Source organism: Protomyctophum parallelum, assembly GCF_964188405.1.
Source record: "Protomyctophum parallelum genome assembly, chromosome: 7".
NCBI classification, from domain to species: domain Eukaryota; kingdom Metazoa; phylum Chordata; class Actinopteri; order Myctophiformes; family Myctophidae; genus Protomyctophum; species Protomyctophum parallelum.
Window position 1 is genome coordinate 22,355,095 of NC_139705.1, and position 20,491 is coordinate 22,375,585.

General features: G+C 44.2%; 1 protein-coding gene across 1 annotated transcript in view; it reads right to left on the reverse strand.

Moving 5' to 3' along the window:
• LOC310861655 (low-density lipoprotein receptor-related protein 1-like) overlaps positions 1-20,491 on the reverse strand; it is a 168,760-nt gene that overhangs the window by 110,221 nt on the left and 38,048 nt on the right. Inside the window, exons 3-5 of the mRNA XM_083769200.1 lie at positions 17,981-18,118; positions 3,560-3,679; positions 1,361-1,489 (exon numbers count right to left, since the gene is read on the reverse strand). Of these exons, the coding sequence (XP_083625326.1) occupies positions 1,361-1,489; positions 3,560-3,679; positions 17,981-18,118 (387 nt within the window). The remainder of the gene's footprint in view (positions 1-1,360; positions 1,490-3,559; positions 3,680-17,980; positions 18,119-20,491) is intronic.

Below are 20,491 nucleotides of genomic sequence, written 5' to 3' on the forward strand. Positions count from 1 at the left end.
GTTTTAATGTAGTTAACAGTTCATTTAGTATCTCCCTCCCTCTCTGAAATTATCTTGTATACAGATGTATGATTGTATAGTAGTCGATCTCCATACTCTGTGAAATTAGGAAAGAACAACATGAGACAGAGACTGCTTAATTAAGTTAATTTAGGACCTTCTAGCAGTTAATTTCGTTTTATTAAACACATTTCTTCCATGTAGCCCATGTTTTGTAATGGCATCATCATGCTATTATGCCCGTCGATATACAGAGTGAACTTAACAATGATAAATTAATATGACTAGCCCTTACCCGTTGTGAGATATTTGCCCCGCGGGGGGGTACTGCGCCCTGGGTGCGTTTTCGCATTTTTTTATTCACTAATAAATTCATTATTAATTTATAATTGGAAAAGGAGCTTCGTTAAGACCTCCATATTATTATGGTCAATGCCTGTGTGAAAAGTGGGAGTGATTGGTACAGGCAGTGAGGAGCTACGGCAGTCACAGTGACAGACACACAGACAGACACACACTCAGACATTGACTGAATTATAGTATGATGATAATACCTTTTATATAATCACCAACATTAATTATGTTTGTTATTTACAGCTAGGTAGAGTAGTGGGGCGAGATGGAAAATTGGCGACCGTACCCGTTACCCTCTAAAGCAGCATTGAATGTTTCTGAAATACTTGCAATGAATTGTAACCTCTAATAAAGGTCACAAAGACCTATTTTCTCACATTAAACGACTCTGATTTGACGAGATAAATCCCGAGTCGGGGACAGCGTGGGATTATAGCAGAGAGACAGAGAAACCGAGGGCAGAGAGAGAGAGAGAAGGACACCCAACAACACTGGGCTGTCCAGAGGGAATCATCCCGGAGGACGTTTGGATGACGCGGTTCCACACATCTGTGCATCATTCTGCACAATGAGCACTTTCACTTTTTGGTACTGTAAGTACATTTTGATGCCAATACCTTTGTAAGTTCACTCAAGGACATTCTGAATTCCGGACTTTTACTTGTAACGAAGTATTTCTATATCGCAGTATTGATAATTTTACTTAAGATTGTGAGTACTTTAAAGTTTGAGAGCAAGAGAGTCTGTCCTGTTGTCTTTGTTTTGTTTGTCTGTTCACATTTGTCATTGTTTATCACATATATATCTTTTTTATTATGTATTGTATGTGGAATTTACATTACCTGTCATTATCTTTCATTTTATATAATTGAATAACTCATTATCATTGTCAAGGATATTCTGAAGTTGTCATATACAAAAAATGCCTAATAAAAACTATAAAAAAAAAAAAAAAAGATTGTGATTACTTTTCCCACTACTGCCTGTATGTAGCCCATAACCTCACCATTCTTGGCCTTGCAGGAGCGGAGGTCGGGTTGCGGGAGGTAGCCCTCCACACAGCTGCAGGAGTAGGAGCCCTCGCTGTTGGTGCACGTCTGGCTGCACGTCCCGTACACGTTGCACTCGTTGAAATCTGCCGGGGAGAGATGTGACAGTGACTAATCAGGACACGCACGCACGCGCGCACACACGCACGCACGCTCGCTAACTAGATTAATTCCTATCTGTAGACATCACCTCTAGTCCAGTGGTTAAATTAACATTGATTTTACAATATAAATTGGGGGCCGTAAAAAAAAAATCTTCTCTTATAGGGGCATATCTTTTCAAATGGGGGTCCGTGGGCTAATTAGTGTCAATTTGGGGGTCCTTGACATGAAAAAGTTTGGGAACCACTGCTCTAGTCTACACCCAGCTCACTCGCGCAAGTAGATTCTCATGGAAATAATAATGCAGCAACACATGGGACAAATAAGTCAGTTTGTGTTATTTGCAAAACACACTGCTGCTGCCCAGTACATTTACGCAAATGTTTCTTGTTCACTGTCTGGGAAGTCAGGACCCCAAGTGATTTTAAGGGGGTCCACAGATGACAGTTAAGTAACAATTTCAGGAATTTTAAGACCTTTTTAATACTTTAACAAAAAAAGACAATTTCTGCATCAAAAGTACTCAACAAATTATACTATAAAAACTGCTCAAACAATGGCCAAATTATCAAATAATATGAGAGAGGCAGAAATTGTGAAAATAGCCGATCTACAAGCTACAACTATTTTCATATTATATATATTTATCTGTGGAGCAGAGCCAAACTAAACGTAATGCCTCAACTCCTACATTCAAGTGCTTTGAACTGAACTGGGGGGGGGTCCCCCCGGGTCCCCAGTTCAAATGTGATTATTTTGGGGAGGGTCACGGTCAAGATATTCAATTGAAACATCTGCCTGAAATTATACCTGCGTGTTATGTGTATAACTGTATAACGGTAGCCTGCAGCCTACAGAAGTTTTACATTCCGACACTAACTGGTATGAGTCGGTGGTGTCAGAATGTAATTACGATCTCAACGGTTATGCCTAATTTATACTCTTGCCGTACGACACTATTTCCGTGCCGAAAGTAGCAGCTCAGCTATTTTCGGCATGTCTGCCATCGTATGGTTACGATGACTAAGAAGTATAAATCAAGCTTTAAGAGGCTCTGTTACTCAGGCTTTTATTTTCGTTCGTGTTCGGTTGAAAAATGAAAGCCTGGGGGAACGAGACACATTTACTGGTCTAGGAGTGGGAGTGAACTGCAGTGCAGACGGACGTGGCTCCAAATAATGGTGACGTCCATTTCCTCCGCTGTTTTCTACCAGGGAGGGGAGGGGAGGGGCACAAGGTGGCAGGGGACACTGGGACCGCTACCCGCCCCTCTTTTTACCAGAAAGCACCCTGGCTGGGCCAGGCTAAGGGCCGATTCATACTCCTATTTTAGAGCCGAATAAAAGTCGGTTCGGCTCTGTAGAGCCTACAATTTGACGTCATTTGAGGTTCGGGGGGGCGGGTACCGTCCTAAAGTCGGCTCTTCGGTGCTACTGAAAATTTCTGACGAGCCGAAATCATTTCGGCACTACAGCGCCGAAGCAGCGGTAAAATAGGAGTATGAATCGGCCCTAAGTGTCAGACAGAACAAAATCTCATCTAAAATCCACATACAGGGAGGCTCGGTGGCACAGTTGGTAGTGCTGTCACCTCACAGCTAGAAGGTCCTGGGTTCGATTCCCGCTGGGGACACTGTGGGCGTGTTCTCTCCTCCGCGTCATCAGTGCCCATACCCGAGGCGGGGTTGGCGAAAGGGCCTTTCTGTGTGGAGTTTGCATGTTCTCCCCGTGTCCCCTAAGGGTAGGTACCCTCACAAAAAACATGCAGTAATCCTGGTATCTAAACTACCTCCCGCTGGCTAGCCGAGGCGCCTGATGGAGGGGAAAATAACTGGTTGGAATAACATGTTGCTTCCACGCGCTATGTGACATCCAAACGGGGAAGCTCCCCCCTGTCAGGTGAAAAGAAGCAGCTTGGACTCCTCATGCATAGAAGGAAGCATGAGGTCAGTCCGCTGCCCCACCAGGTTGGCAGAGGAAGTGTAGCGCCCATGATTACATTCGATAATTGACACTGGGTGAAAAAATTGGTTTTTTAAATCTACATCCAATCACCTTTACACGTCTTTCCATCTGGAGCCACCTCGTAGCCGTGGCTGCAGTAGCATTTAGGTCCATCGTGGGTCACAGAGCAGTTGTACTCACAGCCCAGTGCTTCACAGCCTGGTGCAAGCTCTACATAGCAGAGTGAAAGAGAGACAAACACACACAGAGAGAGAGAGAGGACAAGAAAAGTAGCATTAGTTAACATCTGTATTAACCCACCATTATCTTTTAACCACCACTAATACTATTATTTTAAACTTTCGCTATTGAAAAATAGCAGATCTACAAGCTCATAATAGCACGGCTACGAGCTTGTAGATCTCTATTTTTGAAAAATCGTGAAAATGTGATGCAAATCTTTGAATTCACTCACAGCAAACGTTTTTAACTCATACTGTATCTATGCTTCTGAGGGGTTCCTGGAACAACATATTTTCGGCGGCCCATTACATATACTTTTTGGGGTCCTTGACATGAAATAGTTAGAGAACCACTGATATAGAAACATAGCTTTTTCAGAAAACTGTCAGGATTTAGAAGACATTTTGTAGACTCTGGTCTCAGGTCTCGATGGGTTAAGAGGGACTCTTGCTGATTTGATAAGAGATAGGTCACCAATTGCATTTTCTTTGAAAGAAGAAATTGTATGTGGTGACAAATATCGAAAACATAAATACACTCAAATTGTACTTTGGGAGTATAAAGTATTTTGTCTTAAAGGAGTAAAATTACTTATTTCTATCAATTACAGTCATACGACATGAAGACTTGAAGTCATGGAGATTTAGTTTTTGACGCATGCCTAAGCCAATAATTAAATTAAACTCAATGGAAACTTGTGGTTAGAGTGTCCGCCCTGAGACTGGGAGGTAGGGGTTCGATCCCCGGCCGGGTCATACCAAAGACTCTAAAAATGGGACCCAGTGCCTCCCTGCTTGACACTCATCAAGGGTTGGATTGGGGGTAAGTCCCTGCGACATACTAGCGTCATGTCCAGGGGGTGTACTTGTACATCAAGCTGCCTCACACTACAGAAACAGGAGATAGGCTCCTGCCTAACCTAACCTATCAATAAAGGCTTAAAAAAAAGGAATGTTTCCTTTAATCCTTCAAGGCCCAGATATATTTCTACTTGCAAAAAAGAGATTTCAACCTTACTACTACTTTGTACTACTAGGAGTGAGTGAGTCACTTGAGTGAGTGTCTTTGTAAGGCCCAAACCGCACCAATGCAATTCCTTGCAACTGCCATTGGGGATAATGCAAGGAGTTGTATGATGAATCATTGGTGCTGTTTGGGCCTCATGTGCACTAAATCTCGTTTACAAGTGAATGAAGAAAAGAAAGAAAACTATTGGATTAATTAAAAACCTAAAACGAATGCAGTTCAGTAGTTCCATTTGTACACTCTCCGAGTTAGATTAACACGTGGGACTTTACCGTGAGTGTGTAGAGTTGTGAACCGAGAAAGGAATATATCCGATCTTGCTTTCACTGTTGGAACGGGTTTGTTTTCAGATCCGTTCTCTGATGATTATCTGAAGCCTCTCCCTATCTGGTATCTGAGCACAGAGCCATTCCATCATGTCATATCTGATTCCGGCTGAGAGTGTGTGCGTGTGTTTGTGTGTCAGGCAGCCGTGACACACAAGGCCATCTGAATGCAGTGCGATGTAGAGGGGCCTCTCCTAGGGCCTCGCCTAGGGGCCTAGGGCCCCCCACCACCACCACAGAGGGAACTCAAGGACACATGTTTTGGCAAGGAATGAAAGAGGGACATCCGTATGCTCCATCCCCACCCCATATGTGCCCTTATCACTCTCTTTGTGTGTGTGTGTGTGTGTGTGTGTGTGTGTGTGTGTGTGTGTGTGTGTGTGTGTGCTAATGTCTTTCGCAGATGTAAGTGATGATCCCCCACACACACGCGCTTCACACACACATTTTCTGGAAGGAATGTTCGCAGATATCAGTTCACCACAGATGCAGTACCACAGTAACATGACTAGCCAGGTAAAGTAATACGGTAAATGGTACTATAGATTAAGGCAGTGGTTCCCAAACTTTTTCATGTCAAAGACCCTAAAATTGACACTCATTAGCCCGCGGACCCCCATTTGAAAAGATATGCCTGGGACCGCCATAAGAGAAGATTTGTATAGCTCTAGCAGTGATTCTCAACCCATTTCATTTCAAGGACATAAAATAGGCTACAGATCCCCATTTAATGGCATTTATATCTTTGGGATCCCAATTTATATTGTAAAATCAATGTTAATTTCCATTTGTAGACTCTCAGAGTTACAGAACTATAAGGGTCCATGAGGTTCCAAATTATCATTTAGCTGGGGACCCCCTGGAACTCCCTCAAGGACCCCACTTTGGGAACCACTGGTTTATATTAGGGATGTCCCTTTTTCCAAATATGTGTTGTGTTTATAGCACTCATCACTTGCAGTTTGGGCAACTCCAAAGCAAACAAAAAAGCATAGTGTCAACTCCTTACCCCTGTGTCGGATCTGTGGTTAAACTGGCATATTCACCGATACCGATATGACCCGATATGACAAATAAGGGCCGATCCGACTTTTCCCCGATACCGATAGAGTATCGGGACATCTCTAGTTTATATATAGTACACACTAACACATCTCTCACTAAATCATGGCAACTCCCACATGCCTATTGACCACATATATGTTAGAGGCCACAGCAACAATGTCAGTCTAAAGGCCTTTTTTACAAGGTTGTGACGAACAAAGGCTCATCCCTTCATTTGCAGTACGGAAGCTCATAAAAAACATTTACGCCACTTTATCGTGTGGTGGTTGCCTTTTCCCATCTAGGAGCAGAGTAATAAGAGTAATTGGGGAGCACCTGGGATCTGGTGCTCTCACCCTTTTAGAAACCCATCTCCCCATAGAGCCCTCTCGCAGTCAATTTGATTTGTGCACCTCACCCACTATGCACCTTATTCAACATTTGCGTAAATACATACATACACGCTCACCCGCCACACTACATAATCCACTCATGCATACACAAAGTACACTACACTTTACTGATTTTATTCCTCGTTTGTTTACTATTTTCATTGTACACTGTACATACCCCCTCTTTTTTGCTATGTTCCCTGGCACCCCTAAGACAGGGTCATATAATCAACGCACGATATTCACATTCGGTATGAATGTACTACTCATCACGATACAATTACCAACAACAGTTCAATTATTGGCACGAAGGAAGGGCCTTAAAAGAGGACCACTGTGTGCCAGCCGATGCCTTGGGGTGAATTGTACATCATCAACAAAGACACAAGATCAATCACCCTTCAGCTCAGCGTTCATCAAGTAACTGTGTGAATGCGTATAGTGGATACAGCCACACCACACTATACACGCCACAGAGTTAATGATGCTATGGCTTTGAATGGTAGCATTAGCCGGAGCAGAGCGCGGAGGTTGGGCCGGACCAGTGAAGGGCCCTCATTATATAAAGCCTGTGGCACTCGGGGCCACAATGCCTCCTTTTGTTGCGGGTGCTGAGAGAGGAAGAGCCGCCGGGCGTACACTGTGGCCCATATCGAATCCATTCACCGAGCCTCACACATATCACAGAGACAGACCCGCGCGGTGTCACACCATATACCAGGGTGCGACAATATCTGCAGGAATACACTTCTGTCCGAGGAGTTGTTTTTGTCGCATGTTTGACCCTTCCGGGTCCATTTTGTACACTCTCAGAGTTAAACTAATAATACCCTGGATTCTACTGTGTAAAGTGTGTATATCTCCAATTCCCAAAACGCATTAGGTTTACAAAAAGAAGGGATTGCTTGGGGATGGTTCAATTCACACCTCGTTCTATTCTAAAAACCCTTCTTTGGTTGGGAGCTAAAGAAGCAACAATTTAGAAGGAGTGAGTCAGCAATTTATTTAGCTTGTTCGAAGAGAAGAGAAGAGGCCCAGGCCGTAGCGTAACGGTCTGGGCACCGGACTGGTGATCCAGTCGCGGTGTGCCGCGGGTTCGACTCCCGAACCCGACACGGCCTTTACCGCATGTCATCCCCCCATCTCTCTCCCGTTTCCTGTCAGCCTACTGTCTGTCCCTTAAAAAATCAATAAAAGGCGTAAGCCGCAAAAAAAATATAAAAAAAAAAAAAAAAAGAGAAGAGAAGAGAAGAGAAGAGCTATCTTAAGGCTATAGGATGTTGGGACAGTTCCAGTTCCAGCAGCAGCACGTTAGTCGTTTATTCAGGGGTTAATGAATAAGGGAAACAAATCAAACTCAGACACGTTGGAGGCCGTGGGTGCTCAACAAGCATATCAGAGCCATTGATCCCGTCACTGCACGGATGCAAACCTCCATTTCTCTCATTTACACCAACACATACGATTGTTTTGGCTTATGATTATCAAGCTTGTGATTATTTCGAGGACCCCCAGTTTGATGCATTGGGCCCACGGACCACCGATATACATTGTAAACGCCTCCCTGTGCTGAGGGTAGACAAATGCAACCAAATGGATTCTCAGAGTCAAAGACCATAAGGGTCGACTTGGTTCCTAACTATACCGGTATTAATCACAGTTTAGAACCACTGATTGTCTCCACCAGGCCGAAGGCATGGGGAGAGAGTATGTTTTGCACTCCGTCCGTCCGTGTGTCCGTGTGTCCGTCCGTGAACAGCTAATCTCAGCCACCGTTAACCCGGTCGATGCCAAATTTTGCACACACACTCCCTGGATGCCAACCATGAACCTCTGCCCCAAACTTTCCAGAACGGCCTGTTATAGCGCCACCAGGAGGCCGCTTTGTGCAAAACAAGTTTTTCGATGCCATATTTTGCACACACACTCCCTGGATGCCAACCATGAACCTCTGCCCCAAACTTTCCAGAACGGCCTGTTATAGCGCCACCAGGAGGCCGCTTTGTGCAAAACAAGTTTTTGCACAGTACACCTACAGATTTTGTCCAAACATCACGCAAATTGGTACACAGTCTCTCTAGAGCCATTCAACGAAACGGGTCTTTCAGATTTATCAGACTCCATCCTGATTGGTTAAGATTGGCTTCCAAAGTTCACAGGAGTGCTCAGTTTCAAACAAAATGCTGCAAATCATGAACACATCGCGTGATTTCCGTGAAATTGTGCACCCACATTCCCACTAGGCCGAGGACGAAATGCCACATGAACAATTTCAACTCAGCCTCAAGGTGGCGCTATAACTGGCCGAAAAGTGTTTTTACCTCTAACTGCACGGATCTGTGGATAACCTGGTGGAGACCTGTGCCCGGAAGGGCACTTTTTCTAGTTTAGGATGCTTCTGAAGGAAAGATGATGTCCCTTTGTGTTCCGTCATTACTGGGGCCGGAGGCTGATGCTAGCACAGTCAAAGACGTGCATGCACAAACATAAGCGGGGGCGAGGTGGGGTGTTAACAGGCAGAGATACATTTGGGAAGGGTACGAACAAATGGGAACAAGTGAGGGAGGAAGACAGATGTCCGAGAATTTAGATAAATCATTAGGAGTGATCTTGACAAGGGGAGGCAAGGAGGGAGGGAGGGAGGAGTGAATGATGCTTGTGAGTGCTCTTGGAGTCGCACCAAAAGACACGCTTGCGAGGAGATGTACGAAAACTTGGTGTTTTTCCAATCCCCGCTGGGGCCGTCCCGTGGCTGACGAGACCTGGCAGGACCTCAGGGTGACATCGGGTGAAGAGAGACAAGGATAGTCATGTCGCCGTCATATTCATCTACTGTAAATATGACACCCGCATTACAAGGAGCTTTTTGTTATCGGTGTCAGTATGTCAGTGTTATATGACCATTTGTTGTTGTCTGTATGTTTGTACCTCCGTCTGTCTGCGTCTCTTAAGTGCCATTCACACTGAGCACTATAACTATAAATATAACTATAGCGATATCGTTCACCGTTTGATTTTTTTTGCCAGGTGCTTGAAAAGCGCCTGGATTACATTTGCTACTACCTCTAGTAGCGACCGTAGTGGACACTCTTTCATGATTGGCTGCCTCGTCTCTAGGCTGCCTCTAAGCCAATGGGAGACTTACCCATAAAACCCATAGTCTGAACGGCATAAAACCCATACTCTGCCATGAACACTGCGCCAGAGGCTGCAGCACACAAACTGTAGATGTTCATAAACGAGAGCTTTCTGCACCTGGCGGTTATGGCTGTTTTATTATCTATATTTTTATAGTTATAGTATGAATAGCCCTTTGCTGTCTGTTATATGGATGTAGGTCAGCTTTATTTAATTACTGTTATTCTTATAGTATTATTCTTCTTCTTCTTCATGTCAATTCATTTTCTCTTTTAGTTTTGTCTTCTACAGTCCCTTAAAAACGGCTTCAACCTAAAGGCAACTTGTAAACACATTTTAAAAGGAGTGGAGACCATGTGTGTTTAGGACCATATTATTATCATCATCATCAATACCATTCCACATGGAGGTCCATCACTCCCACATGGGTTACAGGAATCAGGGGATTCCCTGTGTTTACTTATAGCGTGCCATTAAAAACATCCAGCCAAAGCCCCGAATAGGTTGTACAAGTTGTTCTAGTGTGTGTGTGTGTGTGTCACCCAGGAGTGATGTAACTCTTAAATTGTGACATTCCTAGCCCTGTGCTCTCACTGTCTGGAGACAGGTCTCCACTTGCCCCTGTCCTCCTCGACCGACCGACCGACAGACAGACGGACGGACGGACGGACGGACGGACGGACGGACGGACGGACGGAAACCTTTTCTACAGAGATAAAGAGACATCAAGCTAAAAGACCCGCTGCTGTATATACTGTAGCGGTAGTTCTCAAGGTGGGGCCCGGGGATACCCAGGGGTGCTTGAGGCGGTTCCAGGGCATCCCCAGCTAAATGATTGTTAGGAACCAAATGGACCTTTATGGGACTGTAACTCAGACACTGTACAAATGGAACCAAATGGACCCAAAAAAGGTTTCAGTAAAAAAAGGAACATCACAGGTGCAGCATGGTTACTAATACATGCATATCATGTTTCTTTTTAGCAAATTCAACCTAAACAAGGCGGAACAAGGCAGAAAGAGCCTGCTGGTTAGTCAGTCAGGTACCAATCAGAAGGCTGACGAATGGTGAATTGGAAATATTCCAGAAAAGTAAAAGTACCTCAAAATTGTACTTAAGTTACAGCACTTGTATCATAGTTACTTTCCACCACTGGGTACAGCACGCAATCAGATGGACTGGACTCGTGAGGGTTAATTTGGGTCTCGTAACTCTGTACTCTCTCAGTCTCTTTGTGGAGTTAAAGTGAACACTGAGGAATTTACTGTGTCCTGGTGAACCCCTACTCCCAGCATGCCCTATTGCCATCGTTATCTTAACCACATGAACCCTACGTCCCTGCCCTGGGGCAAACAATCAACAAAAACGAGATAACTTTTGTTGTGATTAGGCACCAGACTTGACATGATTAGCACAATATCATAAACTGCAGTCCAGAACGTTTTGGTGATTTTCTTTTTTTTACCAATGCGTATGGTAGAGAATGTACACAATATAACTGCCACTTCAGATGTGTTAGTTATATTGTTTTAACAGTATGGATTAATTTATTTTGAATGAGTGGCCTCCAGTGACCCCCACCAAAAATAAATGAATCCACAAAACTAGCATCATTTCTATAGTTGACCCATTTCTATCCATATAGCGCAACTTTCGTTCAACTTTGAGCCCTCTGTCACATGGAACTATTTCTTGTGTCCAGTATCACAACTAGGGATGCACCGATCCGGCTTTTTGGCATTCGATACCGATTTCGATACATGGGGGTCCAGTATCTGCCGATACAGAGTACCGATCCGATACCCCCCACAAAGAAACGTAATAACCTATTAAGCTGTATGCCTCACTGTCTGGAATCATTATTTTGTGTAAGGCAACATCAAGGCTTGACTTAAACATTACTTTCCCAACTTTGTAAAACAAAATGTAACAAACACAGATATAAATGCACTGAATTATTTATTAAATAACTGTGCAACAATTGGACCAGGTTAATGTGTGAGCAGGCTAGCCTGGCTGCATTCCACATGTTATACTGTCAATACTACACTGCTGTGTCACAGAGGAGGTAGAGTTGTTTTCATACTGTAATTACACATAATTATCGGATCGGATCGGATAATGGATCGGCCCATTTGCCACAGATACCCGATCTAGAATTTTAGCCTGGATCGGCGCCGATCTCCGATACGAGTATCGGATCGGTGCATCCCTAATCACAACGCCAGCAGGTGCTGCTGGGGGGTTGGAGGTGTAGACGGGTGGATGTATTTGCTGTTTGCAGAGCGAACAGTCAAACGGGGGGCAAAGTAACCGTGTACAAACACAAGCAGGGCAGTAGCCCTGAGTGCAAAGCGGGGGGGGGGGTTCTAAACTCAAGCCCAAACACTGGCAGCACGCAGCGCAACCGCCCACATCTGTAATATACACAGAGACACTCACTCAAACACAAATGTACAAATATGCACACACACACACACACACACACACACACACACACACACACACACACACACACACAGACTCTAAAGTAAACACAACACTGCTTGACTAGGCCACAAAAGATACCAACTTTTTCCTCTCTCTGCAGTAGCCAACACTGCACTACAATCATTCACGTTATGCTGCCACGGAATATGAGATAAGCAATGTCAGAAGCAATAAAAACAAACGTCAACGTCAAAATAGCACGTCTACAAGCTATTTTCTGCAAAAAGATATTCATTGTGTAGCGTGAAAACTCTAGCATAGAGCAGAGGTTCCCAAAGTGGGGTCCGGGGACCCCCAGGGGTCCTTGATAGTACAGGCATTATATGGGAAAAAAGGGGTCAACCTCCAACTAATTGCAACAAAAACAAACTCAGCTGATTTTGTATCTTACATATGTCCTGAATAACATACAAAAAGTCCCCTGAAATTGTCTGAGGGGAAAGTGTTGAAAATGACCTGTACAGTATGGCCACCATAGACATCCAATATAAGGCAAATAATTTCAAAATGTCCTTTTGCTTTAAGTAGCATGTGACATGTCAAACTAGGGTGTTTTCACGATGCTGAGTCCATTCCAAGCATTAGTTTTGCATAAAAACACTCCTTGGGCTAATAACGGTCATAGCCGTCATCACAAATGTGATGAGGTCAGCACATTTGGGCAAGTGGCTATGGCCGGTATTAGCCCAAGGACTGTTTTTATGCAAAACTAATGCTTGGAATGGACTCAGCATCGTGAAAACACCCTAGTTTGACATGTCACATGCTACTTAAAGCAAAAGGAAATCTTGAAATTATTTGCCTTATATTGGATGTCTATGGTGGCCATACTGTACAGGTCATTTTCAACCCTTTCCCCTCAGACAATTTCAGGGGACTTTTTGTATGTTATTCAGGACATATGTAAGATACAAAATCAGCTGAGTTTGTTTTTGTTGCAATTAGTTTGAGGTCAAATTACATTATTACTGGACTATGAGGGAGTTCCAGGGTGTCCCCAGCTAAATGATAGTTTGGAACCAAATGGACCCTTAAGGGTCTGTAACTCTGAGAGTGTACAAATGGAACCAAATGGACCCTTATGGGTCTGTAACTCTGAGAGTGTACAAATGGAACCAAATGGACCCTAACCCTATATTATAAATTAGGGTCCCAGAGGTAGAAATGCCATTACATGGGGGGTCCGTAGCCTAAAGCATATCAAACTGGAGGTCATTGAAATTTAAATGGTTGAGAATCACTGCTAGAACCGTAAAAATAAATAAAATAATGATGGGGGTCCCTGGCATATCTTTTCAAATGGGGGTCGTCCGCGGGTTAATAAGTGTCAATTTAGGGGTCCTTGACATGAAAATGTTTGGGACCCACAGGCTTAGAGTATAGAGTATGTACATATCCCTGACCAGAGTATAGATCCCTGGGGGACTCCAGTCAACTCGGTATAGGGTTTAAGTGGATAATGTAATAGGATGCAACAGCATTGTGAGCTTTGAAGGCCGGCTATTTCCAGCCTGTAACAACACCGAGTAACAACGAAGCATAAATCAAGGCTTTGGTGAGACATGAAGGACGATGGAAGCCCCGGCAGCATGCATAAACAAGGAGCACTGGGGCATTGTAACACTCAGGATGCCCTTTGAGGGGATGAGCAGCACTCGTATAAACTGCAGCGTTGACCCCGTTTTCTCTCTGCCCCAATCAATCAGTCGCTTCTGAAGGGAAGGGGTCCGAAGGGGTCCTGCCCCCCCAGGGAGGCCCCGTCCCCTTCTCGCCCACATGAAAAGGAGTAGAATAGGATAAGGGCAGGCCAAGAGTTCAGTGAATGGACTGAAACTTTCACAGTACACACACACACACACACACACACACACACACACACACATTAGGTATTCTGTTACAAGGAAAAGTCCAGAATTCAACATTTACGCAAGTAAAAGTACAACAGTATTGTACTTAAAGTAGCAAATAAAAGTAGAAAGCATTCATTATGCAGATTTTCCCGTTTCATAACTTTTTAAATGTATAACTAGGGTAAATATAGCCGAAATGTATATAGGGCTGAAGTGGGTAATGTATGTTTTGTAATAATAATCACGGCACAAAGTCAGGCCCTGTGAGCTTGTAGATCTGCTGTATCTTTGAGAACTAGTAACTATACTGTTCTCAGCCACTGTCCTAAAAATGGGGTACAGGTTTAGACATACTATTGGTCCGACTGTCATTAGACCGACAACCTACCTCAAACCCTAACCCAACCCTAACCGCAAGCACGGAGCAGCACATGTTCGACCACATGTTCGACCGTTGTTTCCACATGTCGGTCGGTTGGTGTGTCTAATCTGCGTGTGCATCCCCTAAAAATGCTCAACATAACAAAAATCTAAAATGACACAGATGCTTTCCCGGTTTTAATGGGTTAATATTAATAATGGTATGCACTCCACCAGGTGAGACACCGCTGCGCCCCAAAGCAGTGACACTTTGGACTGTCACCTAACCACCCTTTTCCAGCACCACAGTATCTTTTAGTGTCAATTATCTACACTCCCTCTGCCAACCTGGGGAGAGCAACGGACTGACCTCATGCTTCCTTCCTGGCTAGGGGGAGAACAGTTTAGAGACCAGGATTACTGCATGTTTTTTTGTGAGGGTACCACTACCTACTCTAGAGGACAGGGGGAGAATATGCAATCTCCACACAAAAAGGCCCTTTTGCCAACCCCACCTAGAGTATGGGCACTGATGACGCGGAGGAGAGAACACGCCCACAGCGTCCCCAGCGGGAATCAAACCCAGGACCTTCTAGCTGTGAGGCGAAAGCGCTACAGACTGCTCCACCGTGCCCCTAGCACCACAGCATCTCCCAGAGAGATAGGCCAACTCATCACCGCACCACCTTCATGTCCCACCAGTGTGATAAAAAGATTTAAAAGAAAATTAAGTTCTATCAAAGCTGCTCTGCTACCCTTCCTATAAAAACACCTTGTTGTCAACAACTTGTGCTGAATTATTTGGTCACAGCGAATGACAAAGTGTGCTTTCAGACGTCGGTGCACGTACAGGCACACTTGCACAACCCCAGCAGTTTGCACAAGCAAACACTGCCATGCTTGTAAAAGGCCGGGCTTTTCCCTGAAACGGGGGGTTCACAAACAGCCAGAGAGAGAAAGTTCCGGGCACACTACCGCTGCTGTGTTAGTGTGTGTATGACCATGGGCGTGTTTGTGTGTGTCTGTGTGTATGCGTCTATGTGCACTGTGTGTGCATCCATGTGTGACTGCATGCAATGATGTGTACACGCATGCGTGTGTGTGTGTGTGTGTGTGTGTGTGTGTACGTGTACACAAGCCTGACTGGGGACAGCTGAGCTTGTGTATCAGGGGACAGGCGGTGTGTGTCATGCGTGGATGACATCATGAGGGTGTTGTGTAGACTAGAGCCCTGGTTCCCAAACATCAGGTCGGGACCCATTTGTGGGTCGCGACACATTTTCATGGGTACCTTTATTTTTGGTTTCCTACATCTTGTTTGTAATTATTATTATTTCAAAACATTATCAAAAGGAAATCCTGAAAAAAGCATTTTTCCTGAATTGATTCAGGAAGAAATAAAGAAAAATCTAAGACATTCCAGTAGTGAGTAGTGAAAATAGCCGATCTACAAGCTCACAACTTGTCATGATGTGACACATTGTGAGCTTGTGGATCTGCTGTGTCTGCCATTTCTGAACATGCGCATGTGACTGTACAAGCGAGAAACCAGTAAGGCTGGCTCGTTTCGAGGCTCCGAACTGAGCTCTCACACTCTCTGCTCTGCCGACAGCCGCAACCGACAAAAAACTAAACAACGATGGATTTTTGTCGGCTGTTTTTGGCTAGTGACGCCAGGCGGGTGACGAAGCCCAGTGGCCTCGAGTTGAAAACACATTTCTTTCTGCCGCAGGACGAAGCGAGCGTTCGTGCGTCTCACGCCCGTAATGCCTGCCTGGACGGGCTGTGCGTCAACCCAGCGCCTCAAAACGAGTGCAACTTTTTCGAACATACCGTTTTTTTTAACGCACCGTTTTATTTTTATTTTTTAATTCGTTTTCGCCTGTTATGTAAGAACATGCCCAAAATGGCTACGCCAGGTTGAAAAGCCATTGTTTGAGAAGCTGGCAGTCAGACCAAACCTTGTTCCAGGACTTTGGTCCTGGGTGGCGTGGAGTTCATACGTTGATTGTTCAATATTTGATCAGCTGATGCACACAAGAGATTAGAGATTCTTGGAGCGCAGTGTGAGATAACGAACAGACCTACTCATCACTTATCGGACAAGTGGCACGACGGATACAGAACTCGGCACACGTGACCCCTGCGCATCGTGCCGTGCACGATACAGCGGATCTGCAGTTTTGGGTGAGCGACACCGGTCACACAACCAAGTATAAACCAGGCAGTGGTTCTCAACCTTTCCAGGCCGTGATCCCCTAAAAAAACATATTTGAACTGGTAACCCCACCCTGATAAGCAATTGGAATGTAGGATTTGAGGCATTCAATTTAGTTTGACTCGGTTCCGAGTCAAGGAGCTGCGAGTACAATATATATCTGCAGATTCTTGTAGATATTTATATTTTTAAAGCCTCTCTCTTATATTATTTGATAATTTGGCCAATGTTTGACCAGTTTGTGTAGTATAGTTTGTTGATTACCTTTGATGCAGTATTACAATATTTGAAAAGTCATTAAATTGTCACTTCACTGTTGTCTGGGGACCGCTGCTAAATCATATGGGGACCCTCCTGGGGGTCCCGATCCACAGTTTGAGAACCACTGCCTACCTGATCAATTTTACACTTACACTTAAAGGTAGGGTAAGTGATACAAACCCCTCACAAAAAGTTCGGAAACTCATTTTGGTCGATTATTTCTCCCCTTTAATAAAGAGAAAATAGTCCAATACATTTCCAGGTGGGTTGGCAGTCCAATCAGGACAGAGTACCCATATATATCAGCTTCAATCTTATAGTGTTCCGGTGCCAATTTGGTCTGCTCGTTTCTTCCTTTCATCACTTCCCATCAATTCCAATTTCACGTATTCATCCCGAATGTTGTGTGAGTTCTCTCTCCTGATTGGATACAATTGATATGTCGACCTGAAAATGGATTATCTGTTTACTAAAGAGCTGGCGAGACAGGGACACCTCTGTTACTGAACAAACACTCCAATAGCAACGATTACCATTATGACCATTAGCATCACGCTATACGTCACTTACACCATACCTTTTAATTAACACTCAGGAGTTTACAAGACTATATGAGCACTTTCCTGTGCAGATCCAAACTTCAATCTACACAGCCTGCCCAGTGGCTATAGTGGCTATATGTCCTTTTGTCTGCTGTAACAAAGACAGACACTGTGGGCTCCATACGTTCCATCTGGTGGTTGGCAATTGCTAATTAATAGTAGGGGGGGTTTGATGGGATTCTGTCTCTTTGCCTGCGTGGTGGATGAATGCTCATCTTGCATTCAGGGATGTGGAGGAAGTGGTCTTCTAGCCTATAGCTGATTGATAAATTAATGACTTTTCCCAGGGAGAGGGGAGCCATTGTGATAGTAGCGGACCAGCTCATTAAAGAGCTTGATAGAAGTGTTTATTGGATTGAGATTACAGTTTCGGCTTTGTGAAACAAGAAAGGACGTCTTTTTTTTTTTACACGGCTGCCTCGAAGAAGGGACACAAACATTCCTATTATGAGTTTTGTTTCCTGGAAAAGTGTGTGTGTGTGTGTGTGTGTGTGTGTGTGTGTGTGTGTGTGTGTGTGTGTGTGTGTGTGTGTGTGTGTGTGTGTGTGTGTGCGTGTGTGTGTGTGTGTGTGTGCTCATTACCTCTGCAGTGCGGCCCCTCATCCCAGCCGTCAGAGCAGTCGGGCACGCCGTCACACAGCCTGCTCATTGGGATACAGATATCCAGGTCCAGGCAGCCATGTTCGTTCACAGGACACTGGTTCACTCTGTTGTGTGGACCTGTAACACACATGAAAAGAAAAATCACAGCTGAGGACGAGGACACAAACAAACCAAAATCAAAAGGTTTCGTTTCAAAGCCACCAGTTTCTACGGAGGGGGAACTCAAACAATCGCCCTGGGAGCAGCACGATCAAATAATTAACCTATTTAAAGTCATGCAGTGTGATTTTCATTTTGGTTGTGTTTTTGGTGACACCTCTGGTGACTCCATTGTTATTACAGGGTCTGTCTGGTCTGTTAGAACTGCAATTGCCAGAATTCTGTTAAAACATTTATAAAAAAAACACACGGACATACCACTCCAAAAACAAATGCTGCAGGGCCTGAAACTGTATGACTTGTAAAATAAACACATTTCGAGTTCACTTCCTCTCCGAATACAAGTGTCAGTGACAGACAAAAAATATTATAAATATATTAATATTATTATAAAAACATAATTTTTTACATTTTTTGTGGAATGGAATTATGTGGATGGAATTAAAAACTAGCTTTTCTTTAATTGGAAAATGTTACACTGTATGACTTTAAGTGCGAGTTGGTTTCTCATGAGATTCAACAACTTGCAGAGTTCTTCCAAAAAATGGAATTAAGTGCATTGCATTTCATTACGCCTTTATCGCATCATTCCAACCCGTGCCTCGGGAGAGACAGGAGACAATCAGAGAGTCTGTGGCTTCAAGTAGTCTCACGCTCTGCTTAATCCATTCAAACCGGGAAAGTATTTGTGTCATTTTAGATTTTAGCGCTATATGGCTAATCAAAAATAGCAGATATACAAAATATTTTGAAATGGTGGTCGGCGGGCCAAATACGTATAACTGTTTTAGTAGTGATGTACCAATGTATCGGCCACATAATTTGTATCGGCCGATAATTGCTGTTAACCGATGGCAGTAGCCAATGTTTATCTGTTGTTGAGAATGTGTTGGCTATGTTGGTGTGTTGGTTATCTGTCTACCAAGCTGTATGTAGATTCTGACCATTTATTTCTTGTATTGAATAGGCAGTTGTTTCTCTGGCACAAAAGGGGAAATAAAAATATATCTGTACTATCCGTATCAGCTATCGGCTAAATTGACGTTTTAAACATCCGTATCGGCCAAGAATTTCCATATGGGTGCATCCCTATAGCTTTTAGATTTAGAAGAAACCTGTAGAACCGGCCTCGGCAGGTCTTCATGGGTTAAAGGCAAGCCTATGTGGTACTGGTAGATTTGGGAGAGAGCTCAGCGAAGATCAAAAGGAGAAGGCATCCTTAGCGAGGCAAAGTAAATCTCCTCACTTTCCCTTCCCCATTCTCTTTCTGGCCGTCTGCGAGAGTGCAGCAGTGCTGGGCCGCTGGCTCCGTGTTATCTAGCCACCCGACCCAGGGCAGGCAGAGCCCAGCCTTTCCCCTGTGATAAGTGGTCAGCGGCAGGCTGACAGCATGGATAAAAAAAGCCGTGCGGGGGTTTCACGTGCCTTTGTCCAGTCCCGGAGACTGACCCAGAGAGCCCCTCAGCCTGTAAGCTGCAGGGAGCTAAAGGTTTATATGGTTGAGTAAGGCTTTTCAGCACGAGGGGAGAGTCTTAACGGCTAATTTATGCTCTGTCGCACAACGGTGACGCGCACCAGAAATAGCCAATCTTACAAGGTCGAGACGCGGAGTGCGAGTGCAACAAGTTGTGAACTTGTAGATCGGCCATTTTCATCGCATGCATGACACCACTGTGCGATGAAATATCAATAGAGCATGAAAGGTGTCCTATGTGTCTCACATATACAATATGCACACACAATGTATACGCAACACATGGTCAGAGCGTTTGTGTGTGTATATTTTGCATACATATTTGTGACAGGTGACATAACTGGCACCTTTAGAGGCTTCCCCAGCCTAGATAATAAGATGGTTAGATAGACACGTATGTAGGTAGATACGATCAATACTGTATAGTAGACATACAGACATTCCGGAGGTTAACTTTGAAAAACATTGCAAAGTATACAAAATAGGAGGAACAAATGACTATAACAGAGTTTGTCTTTCTGGGCCCGAGGCCCAGAAAACTATGGGAGGACATACTCCTGCTCAATAACATTTTTATTAGTCATTTACAGGGAGAATCAGCATTTGTTTAATCCTAACCATTTTAGAAAGACCTGCGTAGTAGACCTTATAGTCTGTCTGGGCCGAGGCCAGAACATAAACGGATTCTCTCTCCACTCCACCGCTAAGAAAATTGTTTGCCTTTGTTTGTTTTCTTCTTCGTTTTCTTCCAATTCCTTCTTCTACTCCCTCGCACCCTCTTTCTCTCTCTCGCTAACATCTGCTGACCCATTTTAGAACAACACCAAAGAAAAGTAGGGGTTGTGGGGGGGGGGGGG